The 23,986-nt window shown below is 47.2% G+C and overlaps 1 protein-coding gene across 2 annotated transcripts; it reads left to right on the forward strand.

Annotated features, from left to right (window-relative positions):
• Nucleotides 1-39: 39 nt before the first annotated feature.
• NMNAT1 (nicotinamide nucleotide adenylyltransferase 1) lies at nucleotides 40-23,652 on the forward strand. Of its 2 annotated transcripts, XM_069948291.1 has the most exons (6): nucleotides 46-106; nucleotides 16,280-16,445; nucleotides 19,243-19,416; nucleotides 19,505-19,688; nucleotides 21,148-21,284; nucleotides 21,996-23,652. In XM_069948291.1, exons 1-6 carry the CDS (start codon nucleotides 98-100, stop codon nucleotides 22,394-22,396), a joined length of 1,071 nt encoding a protein of 356 aa, XP_069804392.1. In that variant the 5' UTR covers nucleotides 46-97; the 3' UTR covers nucleotides 22,397-23,652. The 2 variants fall into 2 exon arrangements, with proteins under 2 accessions (XP_069804393.1, XP_069804392.1); XM_069948292.1 differs by lacking the exon at nucleotides 16,280-16,445 and having other exon boundaries at nucleotides 40-106.
• The last annotated feature ends 334 nt before the right edge of the window (nucleotides 23,653-23,986 follow it).

Raw genomic sequence — 23,986 nt, forward strand, 5'->3', positions numbered from 1 at the left:
ACGTCACGGCGGGATAACCAATAAGCGAACGGGGCGGAGGTTTCGTCCAATCAGGAAGAAGTTTTTCTTTCTGGTGCATCACATAATACCGTCCCCCATGTGGCTGGTGAGTACAGGGGTTATGTTCCTGGGGGGATGTGTGTGCTGGTAGAGCAGCCAGTAGTGAGGCTGGGGGTCTGCTCTGTATGTGAGGGGCCCAGATACCATAAAGAACGTGAACCCCGGGGTCAGATGTGTCACACCCCAGTCATTGCCCCCCTGACTCCCATCATATCAGATAGCAGTCACCCTGGGACCATCTCAGGACCGCCTCAGCGTCTATGCCTCACATGTGTATCTAGGACCTTTGGAGGAGGTCCTTGTATATCCGGGGTATATATCTATGACCACCTCCTGTATAGTTTTGGCTCCTAGAGCCACCTGCATGGGTCATTTGTGGACTTTCTTGGACTACTGCCCTTATTTATGGCTAATTTTAGAACCACTCCATTGTCTGTGGCTCTCCTAGGACCGCCTCCTTGTCTGGGGCTCTCCTAGGACCGCCTCCTTGTCTGTGGCTCTCCTAGGACCGCCTCCTTGTCTGTGGCTCTCCTAGGACCGCCTCCTTGTCCGTGGCTCTCCTAGGACCGCCTCCTTGTCCGTGGCTCTCCTAGGACCGCCTCCTTGTCCGTGGCTCTCCTAGGACCGCCTCCTTGTCTGTGGCTCTCCTAGGAACGCGTTCCTGGGAGAGGCTCTCCTAGGACCGCCTCCTTGTCCGTGGCTCTCCTAGGACCGCCTCCTTGTCTTTGGCTCTCCTAGGACCGCCTCCTTGTCTTTGGCTCTCCTAGGACCGCCTTCTTGTCTTTGGCTCTCCTAGGACCGCCTCCTTGTCTGTGTCTCTCCTAGGACCGCCATCTTGTCCGTGGCTCTCCTAGGACCACCTCCTTGTCTGGGGTATATCCGGGGTATATATCTATGACCACCTCCTGTATAGTTTTGGCTCCTAGAGCCACCTACATGGGTCATTTGTGGACTTTCTTGGACCACTGCCCTTATTTATGGCTAATTTTAGAACCACTCGTTCCTGGGAGAGGCTCTCCTAGGACCGCCTCCTTGTCTGTGGCTCTCCTAGGACCGCCTCCTTGTCTGTGGCTCTCCTAGGACTGCCTCCTTGTCTTTGGCTCTTCTAGGACCGCCTCCTTGTCCGTGGCTCTCCTAGGACCGCCTCCTTGTCCGTGGCTCTCCTATGACCGCCTCCTTGTCTTTGGCTCTCCTAGGACTGCCTCCTTGTCGTTGGCTCTCCTAGGACCGCCATCTGTCCGTGGCTCTCCTAGGACCACCTCCTTGTCTGTGGCTCATTTAGGACCTCCTCTTTTCTGTTCCTCTCCTGGAACCGCCTCCTTGTCTGTAGCACTCCTAGGACGCTCTCCTTGTCAGTGGCTCTCCTAGGTCCGCCTCCTTCTCCGTGTCTCTCCTAGGACCATCCCCTTGTGTGTGTTGCCCTCTGAGGACTAATCCATTTTCTGTTGCCATCCTAAGACCACCCATTTGTGTGTCCTTTCTAAGTCCTTGGTTCCTGACACTACGAGTATGTGCACACTACGAAATCCGCACAGATAACTTCCACCGGATTCCATGCGCACTCCAGTTTGAAGTTCCGCCCGTCCCATAGGCTCCATTCTACGCTCTGGCAGATTCCGCTGTCCACCCCAAAGAATTGACATGTCAGTTCTTTGGGTGGACGGCAGAATCTCCCTAAGCATAGAATGGAGCTGATAGGACGGGCAGTTTTAAAAAAAACTGCTGTGTGTGTTTCCAGCCTTAAAGAGGATGTACCACCAAACATTAATAGCAAAGCATTAATGTATTATTTTCGCCGAGGTGTAGATATGCTAATTACCCTCAGTGAAGCACTGGAGGCCGGCCCAGTGCCTGGGATTCAAATTCAGTAGAAACAAAGAACAAAAAGAACGGCAGAGCGCCTCATAGAGTAGTACCTCAGGATCGAAATAATGATCTAATACCTGTTGAAAATCACTGCTCACCTTTTGGGGTTGTGGAAACCTTTTCGGGGTGGCAGCAGTCTTCACAACAGGTCCAAACCGGGCTCCTTGTGCAAGGACCCGTGGACGAAAAATGACCTGGAGATTGCGCTCACCACCGAACAACGAAGTAGAAACCGATGTTCACATAAAACACGATTTATTCAATGGGATTCAAATTCCTCTCCTCCCTCCTTCTCCGTGACGCGCTCATGCCGGCACGCCTCCTATGCTAAACCTGAAACCCCTCCTCTTCTATACCGAGTCCGGCCTGCTGCACAGCCCCGCCTCCTGTTTTCTTCACGGCCTCCCGTCACCACGCCGTAATCACGAGTGCCGTCATTAGAGTGGGGTACGAGTCCTACTGTGCAGGCTCATACCCCGCTCTATGCTGCATTGGAGAACTGCCAGTACAGTGGAGAAGCATAGAGATCATAGAGAGGGGTATGAGCCTACATAGAAGGACTCGTACCCCGCTCTGATGACGGGTGGCTGTAAAGAAGACAGGAGGCAGGGCTGTGCAGCAGGCCGGACTCTGTATAGAAGAGGAGGGGTTTCAGGTTTAGCATAGGAGGCGTGTCGGCATGAGCGCGTCACGGAGAAGGAGGGAGGAGAGGAATTTGTATCCCAGACGCCGGGCCGGCCTCTAGTGCTTCACTGAGTGTAATTAGCGTATCTACATTTTGGCAAAAATTACGGGAACCGAGCGACAGAGGGCCAAAAGCTCCACATCACTGGATTCTACACAGCAGCGCTGACAAGATGATAGGTATACCTCTATATTAATGCTTTGGTGGTACATCCTCTGTAAAATGTAAAACAAAAAAAAAGACGTTTTGTGGCCTCCCCCCCCCCCCCCCCACCTCACTTTAGAAGAAGCAGCTTTTCTGTTTCCATTATGGTCTTTGGAGGGGGGAGGGGCCGAGGGGAATGAGTAAGGACAGAGAGGAGAAAAGGCAGTCCTGCACACAACATCCTGCAATCTTATCTCACCAAGCTCCCTGATAAGCACTGACCTTTCTAACATGTGAATCCAGTTTTATGTGCCCAGACTGTCTCCAAACTGCAGAGCTGTTTCTCTTTTCTTCCTGCCTACTCATCCCCCCCTCTTCATAGGTTCTAACAGCAAACACGTCTTCACTTTGGTCCTCTGTAATGAAGACAACTTTGCCTGATAAAGCACAGATAAGGCTGCATTCATACGTTCCGTGTTCTGGCATGAAACACGGACGTGGAATGCATGTAACGGACTTTCCCCCTGCGCGAGCAGCATCTGCGATAAGATGCTGGGAGCGGGGGAACTGTATGCATATGTGCTGTAATGACAGCGCTGCACATATCTGTACAGTTCCACTGCCCACAGCACCTTATCACAGATGCTGCTCGGGCGGGGGGAAAGTCCGTTACAGCATTCCATGTCCGTGTTCCGTGCAGGTTTAATTAAACCTATAACAGAGTTTAATTGAGATTGCTGGTAGGTACAGAGGTCGGTTCCCCGCAATCTCTATTTTATTTTATCTTTGAATATCCCTTTAATAATGGGAAGTTCAGGATCCTTATGCCTTGGTCAGACTGGAGAGAGGTTATATGGAGCGTCGTGGAGGTCCCTTCCTGCATTAGGCCCCATTCACACTGAGCAAAAACGACGGAATTTCGTGGCGGAGCTCCCTGCCATGGAATCCCGCTGTGCTCAGTGTCCTGTTGTGTCTCTATGAAAGCACGCACCTCCTCTCCTCTCCCCTCTCCGTTCAAAGAATTGACATGTCTTATTGAGTTACTGCCAGGTTTCCCCACAGATTACAGTTGATCAGTGTGGATCTCAGGAGGGGAAAACTTTGTAAGCTGCTTATTTTCAAGAGACCCTTTTAACAAGTAGGGATTGTGAAAAGTGGAGAATCCCTTTAAGCTGGATTTAATGTCCCTGAGCTAGTTCTTTAGGTTATCATATCTGCTGTTGGCTACATATATCTTTGTATTTACTATAGGTGAGATCCTGTTTAGCAGTGCCAGCCATGGTGGTTTATAACAAGTCAGCTAAAAATAATATATAAGGACATATATAGTAGGTTTATGTTCTTTGCGATTCTTCGGGTTAATATTGGAGGGAACACAGAATGGAAATCTGAATAGTCATGTACAAAACTTAATCCTGAGGTTACCCAGGATTAGAAAACATGTCTGGTCTCTTCCCAAAACAGCACCACCCCTGTCTGCAGGTTGTGGATGGTATTGCAGCACAGTACCATTCACTTCAAAGCTGCAATACTACCCACAATCTGTAGGCAGGGGTGGCACTACTTTTAGAAGAGACCATCTTGTACTTCCTGGACCCTATTACATATAATTAGTTTAATATATTGTTAGTTACATAAAGGTTTAAAAAAAAAAAAAAAAAAAAAACGAATTCTGATCCATCCTAAACTTCATGTGCCTTGGAGTCAGCAATATGTCTTGAAGATATTGCTCTCCCTGAATAGGGGCAATGGCTTCCTGGCCCATAGTCACAGGACTGCGTGTGACTGGATGTGAGGAGCAGAATGGAGATGGCAGGGAGGTCACTATTTAAAGGAGAAGTCCGGCCAAAATTAATTTTTGATATGTTGTTACTTATGAAAAGTTATACAAATTTCTAATGTACATTAATTATGGGAAATGCACATATAGAGCTATTTCCCTTAATTTAGTAGATCAGGAAGTGTTAGAAATATCTCTGAAGAAGTGACGTCACGACCCAGGGTGTAATTCCTATGGAGTGTCCAGCAGGGGGCGCTCTCTATATAGAAGTCTATGGGACTTTATTGTTTCTATGGGTTTCTATGTAATGTAATGTAATGTAATGTAGTGTACAGTGCTTTATTGAATGAATACATCTATGGAATACTTTGGGGAGCAAGTGTCCTTGCTCCCCAAAGTATTGCATAAATGTATTCATTCAATACATTCAATACACAGTAAGCCCGCCGATCCGCCGCATTTCCGCCGCATTCCCGCCGATCCGCCACACGCTGATCCGCCGCATTCCCGCCGATCCGGACCATATACATTGAACTACAGCTCCCATCATCTGCTTCTAGTATGAACAGGTGATGGGAGCTGTAGCTGGGTAATGGATATGACATGCCGCCGGGCGCAGGGGGGAGCCGCTCAGTACACAGGAGCGCTCCCCCCTCCTCCTCCTCCTTCCGGGATAACTTCCGCCTATACCAATGCTGAGTCCCTGCCTGGCCGCCGCTCTCCGCTCTCCCCCCCATACATACCGGCTCCCGATGCATCCTGGTGTCCCAAAGGACTGTGCTCTCCAGCAGCACAGAGTATTTGAGGAGATGTTTGCTGGTCTCCTTGAAAAGACAAAAGGACAGACACCTTAATATTCCTGCTAGTATAAGGGATATCCCCCCCTGTATAATGTGAGGCCCCAAGTGGCCAGTACTTTTCCAAACTTTCTGTAATGTAGTTTTCAATTGTGCTTCTGACATTACAACAGCGCCATCTGCTGGTCAAGGATATTATGGCAGGACAATTGTCTAGTGCAGTGCTTCCCAACCTTTTCCACCTCGGGGCACCCCTTGGGAAAAAAATTTCCCTCGGGGCACCCCTACTAAATAATGTTCTACAAAATAAGAAAACGGTCATACAGTGACTCACAGGTGACGTCTTCTTTCATCTGAGGCGTCCCTTTCCCTTTTCCTTTCCATCCGGCCCAGTCCTCCATGATGATTTCTTCCAGATACGTTTCATCTTTTCAGAGACAAACAATTCAGGCTCCGCACATTTCCCATATACTAATAATGCCCCCAGAGGTGCCCCCATGAACTAATAATGCCCCCAGAGGTGCCCCCATATACTAATAATGCCCCCAGAGGTGCCCCCATATACTAATAATGCCCCCAGAGGTGCCCCCATGAACTAATAATGCCCCCAGAGGTGCCCCCATATACTAATAATGCCCCCAGAGGTGCCCCCATATACTAATAATGCCCCCAGAGGTGCCCCCATGAACTAATAATGCCCCCAGAGGTGGCCCCCATGAACTAATAATGCCCCTATATACTAATAATGCCCCCAGAGGTGCCCCCATATACTAATAATGCCCCCAGAGGTGCCCCCATGAACTAATAATGCCCCCAGAGGTGGCCCCCATGAACTAATAATGCCCCTATATACTAATAATGCCCCCAGAGGTGCCCCCATATACTAATAATGCCCCCAGAGGTGCCCCCATGAACTAATAATGCCCCCAGAGGTGGCCCCCATGAACTAATAATGCCCCCATATACTAATAATGCCCCCAGAGGTGCCCCCATGAACTAATAATGCCCCATATACTAATAATGCCCTTAGAGGTTCCCCCATGAACTAATAATGCCCCCTAGTCTGCCCCTAAAAAAACCCAAACATCCTACTCACCTAATCACGTTGTATGGCTGCAGGCAGCAGCTCTCCTGCTCCTCTTCTGGCTCCATCTTGCGAGCCGTGGGGACGGGACGTCCGGCAGGCGTAATGACGTCACATGATCACGCCTGCCGGAGAGGTCACGTCCCGGCCTCCCATAGGCTGCTGGTATGAAGTGTCGGCAGCCTATGGTAGGGAATGTAGGAGCGGGATGCTGACACTTCCTGCTCCTACATTATGCTCACTTTAATGTTCCGCCTGCTCACTGTGCGGGCGGAACATCAAAGTGATCTGTGCATCCCAAGAAGCTGCGTGGCCGCAGCTTCTCGGGATGCTTAAACAGCGCACATTTCCCACCGGGATCCCGCGGCACCCCTGGCGGGTTCTCCCGGCGCACCAGTGTGCCGCGGCACCCCGGTTGGGAAACGCTGGTCTAGTGCAGTGCTTCTCAAACTTTTTGTACTGGAGCCTCACCCAACAGACAGAAATGATGCCTGGGCCTCACCAGACTGACCAAGAGGATGCTGGGGCCTCACTATCTATGGTGGAAGTCCATGCAAATAAGAGTATACCCATTGCTCAGTCTACTCTCCATTTATCTCCTAATATCTGTATAACATTTAATAAGTACAAAATGTGTCAGTAATGTTTCTAAAGCAGAGATTGTTGGAGTCAGAAAAAGGACAGTGCAGTTTGTGGTCACTTCCTCCCAAGCTGCGTCTCACCAGCAACTAGGGGGCGCCTCACAGTTTGAGAATCACTGGGCTAGTGGATATAGAAGAATTTTTAGGGCTGGGAATGGGAACCTTCCGCCCTCCAGCTGTTGCAAAACTACAATTCCCATGATGCCTGGACAGCCAAAGGCTGTTAAGTTATAGTTTTGCAGCAGCTGGAGGTTGTTGTTCATATTCTGCTTTTTTTTTAAACTTTTTTCCGATGCAGTTTTTCCATAGCTTGAATACACATCTTTACTGTTGCACAGTTTTCAGGCTGCAGTTACTGTTATTCATTCTATAACTATTGCTTGCTGTAGCTTTTCTCAATCTACTGATCCACTGCAAATGGTGTTCTGGCACCATTTATTCCATATTCTCTCAAATCAACTGTGGTCAGAAAGTTATACAGTCTTGTAATTTACTTCTATTTAAAAACTATCAGTCTTCCAGTACTTATCAGGTGCTGTATGTCCTGCAGGAAGTGGTGTATTTTCTCCAGTCTGACACAGTGCTCTCTGCTGCCACCTCTGTCCATGTCAGGAACTGTCCAGAGCAGGAGAGGTTTTCTATGGGGATTTGCTGCTGCTCTGGACAGTTCCTGACATGGACAGAGGTGGCAGCAGAGAGCACTGTGTCAGACTGGAGAGAATACACCACTTCCTGCAGGACATACAGCAGCTGATAAGTACTGGAAGACTGGAGATTTTCAACTAGAAGTGAATTATAAATCTATATAACTTTCTGAAACCAGTTGATTTGAAAGAGAAGGATTTTCACCGGAGTACCCCTTAAACTCTTTAATTGTTACATTTGGCTCAGGAGGTCCTGTGAAGCTGAATGCAAAAGGGTCTAATAACCAAGATTTACAGCATTATAGATCATTTGACCCTTTGAGTTCAGGTCACTGGATCGGCAGTCAGGCCGGGACCTGCAGCCATGATACAAATGCACAGTAGTGTCTGTATCGTGCACGTCTGACACCACCCGGCCGCCTTTGTCACGCGTGATTTTTTTAGCTGTAAAAATTTATTGAAAGGAAGAAACTTTTTGAAAAAACTGTGTGAATATAGCCCAATAACACATCATAGCAGGGATAGGGAACCTTGGCTCTTTAGCTGTTAAACAACAACTCCCATCATGCCTGGACAGCTAAAGCTTTGATTGTCCAGGCATGATGGGAGTTGTAGTTTTGCAACAGCTGAAGGGCCAAGGTTCCCTACCCCTGCATCATAGGAAATACATCCATCCGCCCAGTATTGACCAGGCCCGCACTGTTGTCATCCTTAGTACTGATGGCATTGATCCATTCCCTGTCCATGTATATGGGGAGACGTCCCTGTGTCAGTGCAGGTTAGCAGCCATTGGCTTTGTCTGTGCTTTGCTGCAGTGATATACTCGCCCCCTCCCTGCTCCTTTATTTCCCCGCTAATCTCTGAATGACACGATAATTTGTCCATCTCGGATCCCGGCCAACAATTCTCAGCACAGAAGCTGCCAATCAGTGGGAGAGCGAGGCGGCCAGGAGCCCCCCACCGCCAGCTCCCCCTTCCTGGGAAGGTCCCTTTGTCTCCCGGAGAAGCTGAATGCTCCTCTGTTCTGCCGGCTTTGTGGCCTGATTTGCAGGGCCAATAGGTATATGGTGCCTTTGTCCTGACTGTACTCGGCCGGGCTTGGTACAGTAGTCCTTTATATACCAGTGACTCCTGGGGGTCACCACTCCTCAGACATGCCATGTACACGGGCAGCAGGTCACTACTTCGTAGCAGATCCCTGTTCTTGATTCCTTACTGAACACCATCCCGGGAAAGACGAAGTTTGAAAGCCAGAAAGGGCCGACGATGAGGAAGAAGACTGCGAGATCAAGAGAGGCCATAGTTATACGAGAAGCAGATGATATCTATATGAATCATATAGGGATCAGTGATATAGAGATCTATGATAATAGGGATCTATAATAGGCATTAGTGATATTGGGATCAATGAATATAGGCATATATGGTATAGGGATCAGTTATAATAAGAATATGATATAGCAGTCACTGGTTTCACATGAATGTAATACTGCCTGCACATTATGGATGACAACGTCGTAGGGATCTATGATATTGGGATCAATGATTCTAGGGATCTGTAAATATACAGATCTGTGATTATAGAGATCAATGATTCTAGGATTCTATGATTATAGGGATCTGTGATTATAGGGATCTGTGAATATACAGATCAATGATTCTAGGCATCTATGATAATAGGGATCTGTATAGGCTCTGTGATTATATGGATCTATTAATATAAAGATCTGTGATTATAAGGATCTGTGATTATAGGGATCTATGAATATAGAGATCAATGATAGAGGGATCCATGATAATAGGGATCTTTATTAATAGGGATCAATGATATAAGGATTTATGATCCTGTCAGTTTGGGTTGTAGACCTGTGATGGGCCGGAGCTTGCAGCTATAGAGCAGATGCACAGATGTCTCCATATTAGGCTGGGTTCACACTGCGTTTTTGCAATCCGTTTTGCAATCCGTTTTTTTGCAAAAAAACGGATGCATTTGTGTGCATCTGTTTTGATCCGTTTTTTTTTACGGACACAAAAACGCAGCTGACACTACTTTTGTGTCCGTCAAAAAAAACTAATCCGTTTTGATCTGTTTTTTTTACAATGGAAATCAAAGGAAAAACGGATGAAAACGGATGCACACAAATGCATCCGTTTTAAAAAAAAAAAAAACGGATTGCAAAAACGCAGTGTGAACCCAGCCTTACATTCATGTGAAACCTAAAGGAACTTCTTACTGGATATGTATGGTATAATGTGGACATGACAGGTTGCACACAGTTTGGGGCTGTGATGCCATCATTGTGGGGTGCAGCCCGTGGTATAGGAGTATCACATGGTGTCAGTGTCTGGGTGTATATAACTATAGGCGTGTACTCACCTGTGGATAGGACGCTGATGGCGGACAGCACCACAGACATGTAGTACAGAGCCGGCGTGCTTACAGCCTGCAATAGAGGGAAGAGCCCAGGTGTATATACATACACTGCACATGTATATGGTTCTAGAAAGGAAGATCCAACTGGGGCGTCACTCACCTATTCTAGACTCCAGAATGGCATAAGGCCTGGTTATTCATCCATCTAGAAGTGGGCTATATGTTATGTATGTGGTACTGTATATTGTATGTATGTGGTACTGTATATGTTATGTATGTGGTACTGTATATGTTATGTGTATAGTACTGTATATGTTATGTATGTGGTACTGTATATTGTATGTATGTGGTACTGTATATGTTATGTGTATAGTACTGTATATGTTGTGTGTGTAGTACTGTATATTGTATGTATGTGGTACTGTATATGTTGTGTGTAGTACTGTATATGTTATGTGTATAGTACTGTATATGTTGTGTGTAGTACTGTATATGTTATGTGTGTAGTACTGTATATGTTGTGTGTGTAGTACTGTATATGTTGTGTGTAGTACTGTATATGTTATGTGTGTAGTACTGTATATGTTATGTGTGTAGTACTGTATATGTTATGTATGTGGTACTGTATATGTTATGTGTGTAGTACTGTATATGTTATGTATGTGGTACTGTATATGTTATGTGTGTAGTACTGTATATGTTATGTGTGTAGTACTGTATATGTTATGTATGTGGTACTGTATATGTTATGTGTGTAGTACTGTATATGTTATGTGTATAGTACTGTATATGTTATGTGTGTAGTACTGTATATGTTATGTATGTGGTACTGTATATTGTATGTATGTGGTACTGTATATGTTATGTGTATAGTACTGTATATGTTATGTATGTGGTACTGTATATTGTATGTATGTGGTACTGTATATGTTATGTGTATAGTACTGTATATGTTATGTATGTGGTACTGTATATTGTATGTATGTGGTACTGTATATGTTATGTGTATAGTACTGTATATGTTATGTATGTGGTACTGTATATGTTATGTGTATAGTACTGTATATGTTATGTGTGTAGTACTGTATATGTTATGTATGTGGTACTGTATATGTTATGTGTGTAGTACTGTATATGTTATGTATGTGGTACTGTATATGTTATGTATGTGGTACTGTATATGTTATGTATGTGGTACTGTATATGTTATGTATGTGGTACTGTATATGTTATGTATGTGGTACTGTATATTGTATGTATGTGGTACTGTATATGTAATGATATATATGATTTTTTTTTCCTTTTAAACCAACTGGTTTCAGAAAGTTATATAGATTTGTAATTTACTATTAAATTTATTGTAATTTACTATTAAAAAGACCCGCAGAAAGTGGTGTATTCTCTCCAGTCTGACACAGTACTCTCTGCTGCCACCTCTGTCCATGTCAGGAACCGTCCAGAGCAGCAGCAAATCCCCATAGAAAACCTCTCCTGCTCTGGACAGAGGTGGCAGCAGAGAGCACTGTGTCAGACTAGAAAAAAATACATCACCTCCCGCAGGACATAAAGCAGCTGATAAGTACTGGAAGACTTGTAAAATTACAAATCTGTATAAATTTCTGACACCAGTTGATTTGAAAGAAAACATTTTTTGGTAAACAATCCCTTTAAGAACTTACACATTCTGCAGCCAGAGACGTCATCAGGACGGTGCAGATCCCCTCCATGAAGGAGGCCACCCCAAACGTGTGGAAAAGGGTCTTCAGCCAGCATGGCGGGGGCTCCACCAGTATAAGGATCAGAGCAAACACTGCAATACAAGGAAGATCTGTCAGGGTGGTAGTAGTAGTAGTAGTAGTATATTATTACCCCCTCCGCATCTTACTGGTGGAGTCAGCCGCCTCCATTTAGGAGGACAGACACAATTATGTAATGGAGGCTATCTGCACCCACACAGCTGACTAGGACTATGTTACCTGAGTTACCTGACCAAACTGGGGTCTCCTAGACTGAAATGTCAGGGGCCAATGACCAAAGAAGCTGTAAGGATTGATGATGCTGATGATAGATCTTTTTTTGATACAACCCCATGACGAAGCCAAAGTAACATTGTCCTTATACCAGGTTGTGTTTCCAACATATTCCTGTGTCACCCATGATAATGTTGGATGTCATTGGTTTCCAGCTGTTGCAGAACTATAAAGCCCAGCATGCCCCCTTGTTAAGGGCAGTGGTCTCCAACCTATGGGTCTAGAGCTGCTGAAAAACTACAACTCCCAGCATGCTCTGGCAGTGGTCTGCAACACATCACACAGAACTTCAACTCCCAGCATGCTCTGACAGTGGTCTGCAACACATCACACAGAACTACAACTCCCAGCATGCTCTGACAGTGGTCTGCAACACATCACACAGAACTACAACTCCCAGCATGCTCTGGCAGTGGTCTGCAACACATCACACAGAACTACAACTTCCAGCATGCTCTGGCAGTGGTCTGCAACACATCACACAGAACTACAACTCCCAGCATGCTCTGGCAGTAGTCTGCAACACATCACACAGAACTATAACTACCAGCATGCTTTGACAGCTGTTCACACTGGTGGTTGGAGTTTTTCTGAATTGCAGACGAATCTCACCTGTTGCGAATAAGGTGAAGCCGATGTTGCAGATCAGGTTGTTGAGAAGAGGCTGGCTGCAGAATCGGGAGGAGCTCGGCCTGCGGGGTAAATCCTAGATATTAGGGTCAGGTCAGCATCCTGGGGTGATGTCTGGACCCCCTCCCTGCAGACCCCTTATACTCTATGCTGGACAGCTCCTGGTGAAGCTTTGTCATATATATCCTATACTGGTTCTCCTCCTCCTTATACCCAGCTGTATACTGTACCCTGTTACTCTGAAAATAAGACCTAGTGAAGATTTTTGTTTGGAAGCATGCCGGCCGAACAGAACACCAGGACATGCAAATTAAATCCTTTTTAGCTCGCTGCCTTTGTGCCATCCATTGCTGAGCAGCTGCATGCAGGTCAAGAAGACCGTCACCTGCCGTCAACCCCTGATGTTCCCTTCTGCGGCCGCCACTTGTAAACCAAGAGGCTGCCTGCTGCCATCCCCGTTGTCCCCTACCGCCAGATGTAGAGCTGCATACAGTCTGCCGCTATCCCGTTACCTGCCATACCTTATGCTGTCCCTACTGTGCTGTGGTGAGTGGCCCCTAGTGGCCAAAAGCCGCCGTACCATATGCTGTCCCTGCTGTGCTGTACGAGTGTGCTGTGGTGAGTGGCCCCTGGTGGCCAGAAGCCGCCATACCGTGTGCTGTCCCTGCTATGCTGTACGAGTGTGCTGTGGTGAGCTCCCCCTGGTGGCTGGAGGCCACCGTACAGTACACTCTGTCTCTACTGTGCTCTGCTGACAAAAATACCAATATCCCCTGAAAATAAGACCTAGAACATCTATTGGATCAAAATTAATATAAGATGCTGTCTTATTTTCGGGGAAACACTGTAGATGGGGATATCCTGTGTAAGGAATAGGATAGATCCATCCACTCCACCACTCTCCCCACTGCTAGATCAGTACTGGGATGGGACTGTACTGGAAAGTTGCATCCTGGTTGCTGCCTACAGGGAAAAGTTTTGGCGCCCCCTTTCTCTCCTATGCATTGTACTGTTATAGCTGATGTTATAGCGCTGCCTTCCTATAACTGCATCATCTTTATGAAGCTTTATACCTTGTAGCGTATAGTACTCAGGTTTATCATGGAGGACGCTGGGAGCAGGAGGTAGAGCTATGGGACAGGCCGTAGGGTCAATTACCTCAAGATTGTGTAGGACCCCGAGTCATGCTGGGAGGACAGGTAAGACCTCTCCCATATTAGATGTATGGGGTGTAAGATAATGGAAGGGTCTGGGTGACGTTACCTTATTATATACATTGGATGCCCCCATTATTATAGCCCCCATCTAGTACATTGCATCCCTTATGGCCGTCAGGTCCCACTAGGTCAGGGATGGCAAAACTACAATTCCCATCATGCCTGGACAGCCATTGGCTGGAGGGTCCCATCCCTGACCCAGGTGAAGAGGTCATATTGTAATATACAGCATATATCTATATCACATTGTCATGTTCCCTGATTATTACAGACCTGAGGAGCACATAGACCTGGGGGGCGGTCAGGGACACCCCTAGAATCGCTGCCGTCACCAACCTGTAGGAGAGAAGACAAGTCACATTAGTAATACTCCATGTAGTAGATGCTGATGATGGTGCGGCAGGTAGGGGGCGCACTCACAGCCTGGGTTTGTGGGTCCGGGGTAACCAGCGGCTGACATGATAGGCGACGTGAGCCATGAAGTAGTAGAACATCCTGCCCGTCACCTGATCCCCCGCCATGAATAATGTACAGCAGCTCACTGCTCGCTCCTCCTGTGTGCTCATATGTGGCCCCCCCTGATGTCCAGTGTTACCACCATACCGCTAGTGGTGGTCACCCAGCTTTCCCAAACCCCTGAATGGTAAACCTATATATTCCTGTGTTGCTGCATGCTCTACTCTTGCAGCGCTTGACAAAGATGTATTCATAACTTTACTGTTCAGGACTATTGGAAAGCTGGGTGACCACCCCAATGTTAGGTATGGTAGTCGCCATATTGGTTGCCACCCAGCTTTCCTGAATGTTAAAGGGGTACTCTGGAGAAAAGAAAATGCAGATTACAGATTTGCAACTATTAGAAATTGTCCAGTCTTCCAGTACTTATCAGCTGCTGTATGTCCTGCAGGGAGTGTTGTATTATTTCCAGTCTGACACATTGCTCTCTGCTGCCACCTCTGTCCATGTCAGGAACTGTCCGGAGCAGGAGAGGTTTTCTATGGGGATTTGCTGCTGCTCTGGACAGTTCCTGACATGGACAGAGGTGGCAGCAGAGAGCACTGTGTCAGACTGGAGGGAATACACGACTTCCTGCAGGACATACAGCAGCTGATACTTCCAGTACTGGAAGACTGGAGATTCTCAAACAGCCGTAATTTACAAATCTGCATAACTTTTTGGTACCTAACACAGTCTTCATGAAGCACTATAAAAATAGGGGATTTAACAATGCCTGTGTTCAGGAGTCTGGGAAAGCTGGGTAATGGTAACTATTAGAGATACAAGTGTCAAATCCTACAGGTGTGTACAGGGCCTAATACTTCTCACAGCTGAGGGTTTGTTACCATTGTATCCAGGTCATGGGTCAGTGCTGAGCAGGTGGCGGCCTCCACAGCCTCTTTGATTCCCTTGCTTGGTAGATATTGCATCTGGTGTTGTAAGGGTTAATTCTTCACTATTGCTTCTTTTCCAGGAGTCCCGGGGCGTCTTAGGGTCCAGGTTAGCGGTAGAGTTTACGGATCACACCCTGCAGGAGTTCAGCGCTCTTCACCACTAACCAGTTAGTGACTATTACACAGACCATCAGGGTGATAGCCAGAGACTGAGCCAAGCACAGGAGCATGGTGGATGCGGCAGGGCGATGAGAGCGGCACCGGGGCAGCGTGGCATCCATGTGAGGGGGCGGCTGGATACAGCTGGTTGGATGCAAACAAAAGTATTCAACTCAGCTATGTGATGTGTGGGTATCTGCCAGGCGCACACTGGGGCCCATTCTGCTGATTGTGATGACTTTGTGAACAGCGCCCCCTGATGTACACTCACTTGTAATGCAACTAATGTCATTAAATATTTACCCCAGAGCTGCAGTCACTATTCTGCTGGTGGGGTCACTGTGTACATATATTTCTGATCCTGAGTTACATCCTGTATTATACCCCAGAGCTGCACTCACTATTCTGCTGGTGGGGTCACTGTGTACATACATTTCTGATCCTGAGTTTCATCCTGTATTATACCCCAGAGCTGCACTCACTATTCTGCTGGTGGAGTCCCTGTGTACATACATTACATTACTAATCCTGGGTTATACTCCAGAGCTGCACTCAGTTTTCTGCTGGTGGAGTCAATGTATACATACATTACATTACTAATCCTGAGTTATACTCCAGAGCTGCACTCTGTATTCTGCTGGTGGGGATACATATTACAGCTCTCCCATTAATCTGTTATTTTCTATTATTTTTCTTTCTTTTATTCCGTTTATTGTGTGTTTTTTATTGTTTGCCGTTTTTTTCTTTCTGTGATGACATGTTGCTCGTTCCTTCCAGTTTCTTATGTTGGGATTATCCAGAGTAGCGCTAGCCCTGTGCCCCAGACCCTCCTGGTACAGACATAGAGCCCCCAGTAATGTCTGCCCGTGGTGGTATCCGATCAGAGACTTGGTAATACCGCCTCAGGGTTCCACCAGCACAAGGAGCTCACAGGGGGCACAGGGTGAGTCTATAGTTTTACTTTTATGTTGTTTTTTGTTTTTTTTTTTTGGTTGTTTGTAAATTTATTATTTGTATTTTTTCTTTCTTTTTTTTTTTTTTTTATTTGTCCATGGTCTAATCCCATAATGCAACCTATAGCCACATATCCACACTACAACAGGGATGGGGAACCTTCCGCCCTCCAGCTGCTGCAAATTTACAATTCCCATCATGCCTGGACAGCCAAAGCTTTAGCTTGTATAAATGGTTATATTGTACTGGTCTTAAAGGGGAACAGTCAATAGCTTTAGGAGTAAAAACCACATCTAGCGTTCTGTCATAGAATGTTTGGTTACATCCAAGTGCCCAGAAGGAGGAGCCTACATGATAAGTGCCCTAGCTCCTCCTTTCAGCTCTGAATGACACCGCCAGTGTCCAATCAGATGATCACCAGAGTCACTATGCAAAGCTGAGAGGAGGGGCCCATTAAGCACCTCCCCCATCCTCTAGCGCTTTCCTCAGCCCTGTGGCTCTCGAGCTGTTGTAAAGCGACAACTCCCAGGGCTTGCTGGTTGTGGTACTTGTGCCACTGCTCAATATTGATCTGTCAGTGGTTTTGACACAGATCACCACACAGGGATAGGGGATATATGTATGATATATGTATGATCACATCTGATTGATGGATATTCCTGTAGTCTCTTACTTCAGAGAAATAAAATAGTTTTTAAATTAGCTGAAAGCTATACAGATTTGTAAATAACTTCCATTGAAAAATCTCCAGTCTTCCAGTACTTATCAGCTGCTGTATGCCCTGCAGGAAGTGGAGTTTGACACTGTGCTCTCTTCTGCCACCTCTGTCCATGTCAGGAACTGTCCAGAGCAGCAGCAAATCCCCATAGAAAACCTCTCCTGCTCTGGACAGTTCCTGACATGGACAGAGGTGGCAGCAGAGAGCACTGGGTCAAACTGGAGAGAATACACCACTTCCTGCAGGACACACAGCAGCTGATAAGTACCGGAAGACTGGAGATTTTTTAATAGACATAATTTACAAATCTGTATAACTTTCTGACACCTGCTTATATGATTTTTTATTTTTTTAAATTTAGTACCCCTTTAAAGAAAAGAGGCTCCCAAAACACCACTAACACTCCTTGTTGTATACAAAGCTGCGCTCACATAGGGAATGGACCTGCAATCACACGCTTTTCCCTTCTATCCGTAATACTTTATTTGTCCTGAGGTGGCGCTGCATTGACCACTTACTGCCGGCATCCTCCGCAGATCGCTGCTGATCACTGGGGGGTCCCAGGCTGTAGACAGCTTATGGTCAGGGACCCTTCTAATATAAAACCAGCCGCCCAGTTTTAGGATTTAGCATCCCCATTGCCTGTGTGTACACGGCCGTGTGTGTTGTGTCGCTCGCCCACCCCGGGGCGGTGAGGAAACATTTGCGCAGTATTGGCCGCGGTCTGCTCACTTCTTACCTCTAACCTCATTGGTGTTTCCCAACCTGCTGCGATGTGTACAGGGGTCAGTGTGGTTACAGCAGACCAGATTACACCACCCGCATCATGCCATGGGGGCCCGCTAACCCTTTCCCTGCTTCTATGTCCTAAAACCACAGAATAGGCAGCCTGTGCGAGTCCAATAGGAAGAACATGTATCACCCAGCTTTCCTAGGCAGCTGAATGTGCAGATCAGAGAAGCTGTAAAGCAGTATCAGTTGGTACATTTGCTTTTGAAGGGTTATTCCCCTTATAGTAGATGGTGTCATATTGACGATCTTACTGCTAGCTTGTCCAGAATTAGAAAAATATGGCTGCATTCTTTTAAAAACAGCGCCAACCCCCCTCACAGGTTATGTCTGGTACTGCAGCTCCGCTCAATTAAAGTAAATTGGGCCAAACTGCAATACTACATGCAGCCTGAGGACTGGGGTGGTGCTGTTTTTGAAAGAAAGTGGCTATGTTTATGGTCATAAAATGGATCTTTAAAGGGGTGTTTCATAACTTTAGATATGTTGCTGCCCATGGTGAGACTAACCATTCCTTCCATACTTGTTATTATCTATTCAGTCTCCTTCCCCCAGTTCTCAGCTGCTGCTTTCTGCTGAAGACACAAAAGCTTTTCTCTCTGTTCCCCCCCCCCCCCCCCCCTTCTGAGATGGTTGATGTAAACAGGTCCCTGACAGGCTTTATCTGCAACATTGTAGCTTCTTTGTAAGGGTATGTGCACACTGAGGAAAAAGTGAGGAATTAGGTGAGGAATTGAATCTGCTAGAGGAATCCAATAGAAGTCAATGGGGGCTTAAATTCTGCTTGAATTCCGCTTGAATTCCGCTTAAATTCTGCTCAAATTCTGCTTTAATTTCTTGAGAATTGCTCAGTGTGCACATACCCTAATGCTGAAAGGGGTATTCTGAGGTCAAGTTGCTAATGAAGTCACTGTGATTAATCCTCCCAGCATTACAAAGAGGCTACAATGTTGCAGATACAGCCCGCCAGGGACCTCACACACAGATTTTTGTGTTTTCAACAGAAAGCAGCAGCTGAGAACTGGGGGAAGGAGACTGAATAAATAATAACAAGTATGGAAGGAATTGTTAGTATAACATGGGCATCAACATATCAAAAGTTATGTATGATAGTGGAGTACCCCTTTAGTGTGTAAGTAACCTAGGTGCCATTTGCTGTAACAGTTCTAGAGGCGGCCATATTGATTTTTTTGATAAACACACACACACATATATATATATATGACGTTGGTTTTAATCAGCATTAGTTTCCTTCCCATTTGAATTTCCTCCCGTATAGATTGCATCAGGAACCCGAACACCTTCCACCTGAGTTCCTGGTTTTCAACAAAAGAGATGGAGAAGTCAGACAAGCGGGTGGAGGTCGTACTCCTGGCTACAGGGTCCTTCAACCCTATCACTATGATGCACCTCAGAATGTTTGAATTGGCGCGGGACTACCTGCATGGGACGGGTGAGGCCATACATGATACTAGTTCTGTATATACACTATTAGATTGGGGCCGTACGCCTTGATCTTGCACTTTTTTGTCTTCCTGCAGGTAAATATAAGGTTGTGAAGGGCATCATATCTCCAGTGAGTGATGGATATAAGAAGAAAGGGCTGGTGGAGGGGACTCACCGCTTGGCTATGGCACGACTGGCTGCTGAGACTTCTGACTGGATAGAGGTGGACCCCTGGGAGTGCTCCAAGAAGGAGTGGACAGAGACTGTAGTAGCATTAAGGTAACAGGGAGAGAAGGGGGGCACCGAGCGGTCACTGATCAGCAGCCACACATGGGAGCGGTCACTGATCAGCAGCCACACATGGGAGCGGTCACTGATCAGCAGCCACACATGGGAGCGGTCACTGATCAGCAGCCACACACAGGAGCGGTCACTGATCAGCAGCCACACACAGGAGCGGTCACTGATCAGCAGCCACACACAGGAGCGGTCACTGATCAGCAGCCACACACAGGAGCGGTCACTGATCAGCAGCCACACACAGGAGCGGTTACTGATCAGCAGCCACACACATGGGAGCGGTTACTGATCAGCAGCCACACACAGGAGCGGTTACTGATCAGCAGCCACACACAGGAGCGGTTACTGATCAGCAGCCACACACGGGAGCGGTCACTGATCAGCAGCCACACACAGGAGCGGTCACTGATCAACAGCCACACACATGGGAGCGGTCACTGATCAGCAGCCACACACATGGGAGCGGTCACTGATCAGCAGCCACACACGGGAGCGGTTACTGATCAGCAGCCACACACATGGGAGCGGTCACTGATCAGCAGCCACACACATGAGCGGTCACTGATCAGCAGCCACACACAGGAGCGGTTACTGATCAGCAGCCACACACATGGGAGCGGTTACTGATCAGCAGCCACACACAGGAGCGGTCACTGATCAGCAGCCACACACGGGAGCGGTCACTGATCAGCAGCCACACACATGGGAGCGGTTACTGATCAGCAGCCACACACATGGGAGCGGTTACTGATCAGCAGCCACACACGGGAGCGGTCACTGATCAGCAGCCACACACAGGAGCGGTCACTGATCAGCAGCCACACACGGGAGCGGTCACTGATCAGCAGCCACACACGGGAGCGGTCACTGATCAGCAGCCACACACGGGAGCGGTCACTGATCAGCAGCCACACACACAGGAGCGGTCACTGATCAGCAGCCACACACAGGAGCGGTCACTGATCAGCAGCCACACACGGGAGCGGTCACTGATCAGCAGCCACACACGGGAGCGGTCACCGATCAGCAGCCACACATGGGAGCGGTCACCGATCAGCAGCCACACACTGGAGCGGTCACCGATCAGCAGCCACACACAGGAGCGGTCACTGATCAGCAGCCACACACAGGAGCAGTCACTGATCAGCAGCCACACACGGGAGCGGTCACCGATCAGCAGCCACACACGGGAGCGGTCACCGATCAGCAGCCACACATGGGAGCGGTCACTGATCAGCAGCCACACATGGGAGCAGTCACTGATCAGCAGCCACACACATGGGAGCGGTTACTGATCAGCAGCCACACACATGGGAGCGGTCACTGATCAGCAGCCACACACAGGAGCGGTCAGTGATCAACAGCCACACACACGGGAGCGGTTACTGATCAGCAGCCCCACACAGGAAGTGACATCTCTATTCCTTTTTGTCACCAGACATCACCGCCAGCAGCTGACCGGCACTGATAATGGGGAGACACATGAGAAGAAGTCCGGGCACAGAAAGGGGCAGAAGAGGAAGAGAAATAACATCTGCCAAGATATCCCAGACCTGAACTGCCCAGAGAGTAAAGGTACGAGGTTATACTGTGTACTACAACCCCCAGTATGACCAGCCACTGGACATGACATAATGCAGCTCTGTTATACTCCATACGTAGGAGACTATAACTCCCAGCACAACTAAATATGATACCAATAAAATCCAATTATACCCTAACCCCTATACATATCGTAGAGCAGGACATCCTCCAACATGGCGAGACCATTGGACATGACATAATGCAGCTCTATTATACTCCATACATAGAACACTACAACTCCCAGCACAACCTGACCACTGTACATATACAATTCTATTCTACCCTATACACAGAGCAGGACATCCCCCAACATGGCGGCACCACTGGACATGCCCATACTATAGTTATGTTATATCCTGTACATAGAGCACTACAACCCCCAATAAGACCCAATCCTAGACATGATCCTACTAGAATTATGCTATAGGGTCCGTTCACACTATGGAATAGGCGAGCGGTTTCCACTCAAAATTCCTTGCCTATTCCGTAGTGTGAACATACCCTCACTGGACCGTGGAGCAAACTACTAACTGCACTGGAAGAGCACCGAGGAGGAAGGTAAGAGACATAACATCCTCCTCGGCGTCTCCTGTGCAATAGGGGCATATCAGCAGGTTAGATTTGTTCTCCTTAAAGCCGCAGGTTCCTCGTCCCTGATGTATAGACCTCTAGATGGGTGACATTGTCTTCTCTCACTTTCAGACCCTCCTCCTCAGGTTAAGCTTCTTTGTGGAGCTGACTTGCTTGAGTCTCTCGGGGTCCCCAACCTGTGGAAACCCGAAGACATTCTAGAAATCGTGTCCTCCTTCGGTCTGGTCTGCATCACCAGGATGGGCAGCGACGCCCGCAAGTTCATCTACGAATCTGAGGTCCTGTGGAAGCATCAGGATAATATCCACCTGGTGGAGGAGTGGATCACCAATGACATCTCCTCCACCAAGGTGCGGAGAGCCCTGCGCAGGGGCATGAGCGTCCGGTACCTGGTGCCCGATCCTGTGCTCAACTACATCAAGAACCACAACCTGTACAGTGAGGAGAGCGAGGAGAAGAACTCACAAGTCATCCTAGAACCTCTTGTGAGGAACACCAAGAACCTCCAGTAATGGTGGACTCATCGGCCAAAGGGTAGACGGTGCCTCTAATGCTCATGAATGCTGCATAGACTTACCCCATACCTGCTTCCTAACTACTACTGGTGGCCCCATAGAAATAATAGAAGGGGGGGATTGTTTCTTCAGGGGGAATAAGCGAAAGGGTCGACCTCTATCCTCTGTGGTGCTACTAAGAATGTACAGACATTGCTGTTGCAATGTGTCCTTATCGGAGATACATGGCACCTATAGGTCAAAGGGCAGGAGGGAAGCTCACATGGTCATGAGTATAGAGCATTATATTGTAGCATGGCATGTGTGCCCACAGCTGTGTTTTGCACAATGGATCCTGCTAAGCACAAAAGAATCAAGTAGGACCCTGCAGACCAAGAAGAAGAAGAACCCACTCCTAAGAATAATGTATTTTATTCAAGTGTATGAGGATGTTGTATTGGTTACATATAGAATAACTACATAAAAAGTAGTCATTGTTATATCCTGTATTATACTCCAGAGCTGCAATCACTATTCTGCTGGTGGGGTCACCGTGTATATACATTACATTACTGATCCTGCGTTGCATCCTGTATTATACTGCAGAGCTGCACTCACTATTCTGCTGGTGGGGTCACTGTGTATATATATTACTGATCCTGAGTTGCATCCTGTATTATACTGCAGAGCTGCACTCACTATTCTGCTGGTGGGGTCACTGTGTATATATATTACTGATCCTGAGTTGCATCCTGTATTATACTGCAGAGCTGCACTCACTATTCAGCTGGTGGGGTCACTGTGTATATATATTACTGATCCTGAGTTGCATCCTGTATTATACTGCAGAGCTGCACTCACTATTCAGCTGGTGGGGTCACTGTGTATATATATTACTGATCCTGAGTTGCATCCTGTATTATACTGCAGAGCTGCACTCACTATTCAGCTGGTGGGGTCACTGTGTATATATATTACTGATCCTGAGTTGCATCCTGTATTATACTGCAGAGCTGCACTCACTATTCTGCAGCCTTTCAAAGGTTTTCATTCATTCATTTATTCAGTAGATACTAAATGCTAAAAATTTTACAATTACACTCCCTGTCTTGCTGACTGTCTCCAGTAATAGTTGTAGAATAGTGAGTGCAGCTCTGGAGTGTAATGCAGGATGTAACTCAGGATCAGTACAGGATCAGTAATGTATGTACACAGTGACCCCACCAGCAGAACAGTGAGTGCAGCTCTGGAGTATAATACAGGATGTCACTCAGGATCAGTAATGTATGTAAAGAGTTAGGGTGGGTTCAGACTGAGGAATTATCGCGGAAAATGTCTGCGGAATTCCCTCCGCACATCTGGGCGCCTTTCCGCCGGCCCCATAGTCACCATTCTATGGGCTGGCGTATTCCGCTATACGCTGAAAGAACTGTCATGTCACTTCTTTCAGCGGATGGCGGAATACACCGGCCCATAGAATGGTGTCTATGGAGCCGGCGAAAAAGCGCGTGCCCTTGCGGGCGGACAGCTGACGGAATTCCACAGACATTTTCCGTGAGAATTCCTCAGTCTGAATCCACCCTTACTGCCCCAGCAGAATAATGAGTG

The sequence above is a fragment of the Dendropsophus ebraccatus genome, chromosome 12, assembly GCF_027789765.1.
Source record: "Dendropsophus ebraccatus isolate aDenEbr1 chromosome 12, aDenEbr1.pat, whole genome shotgun sequence".
In the NCBI taxonomy this organism is placed as follows: domain Eukaryota; kingdom Metazoa; phylum Chordata; class Amphibia; order Anura; family Hylidae; genus Dendropsophus; species Dendropsophus ebraccatus.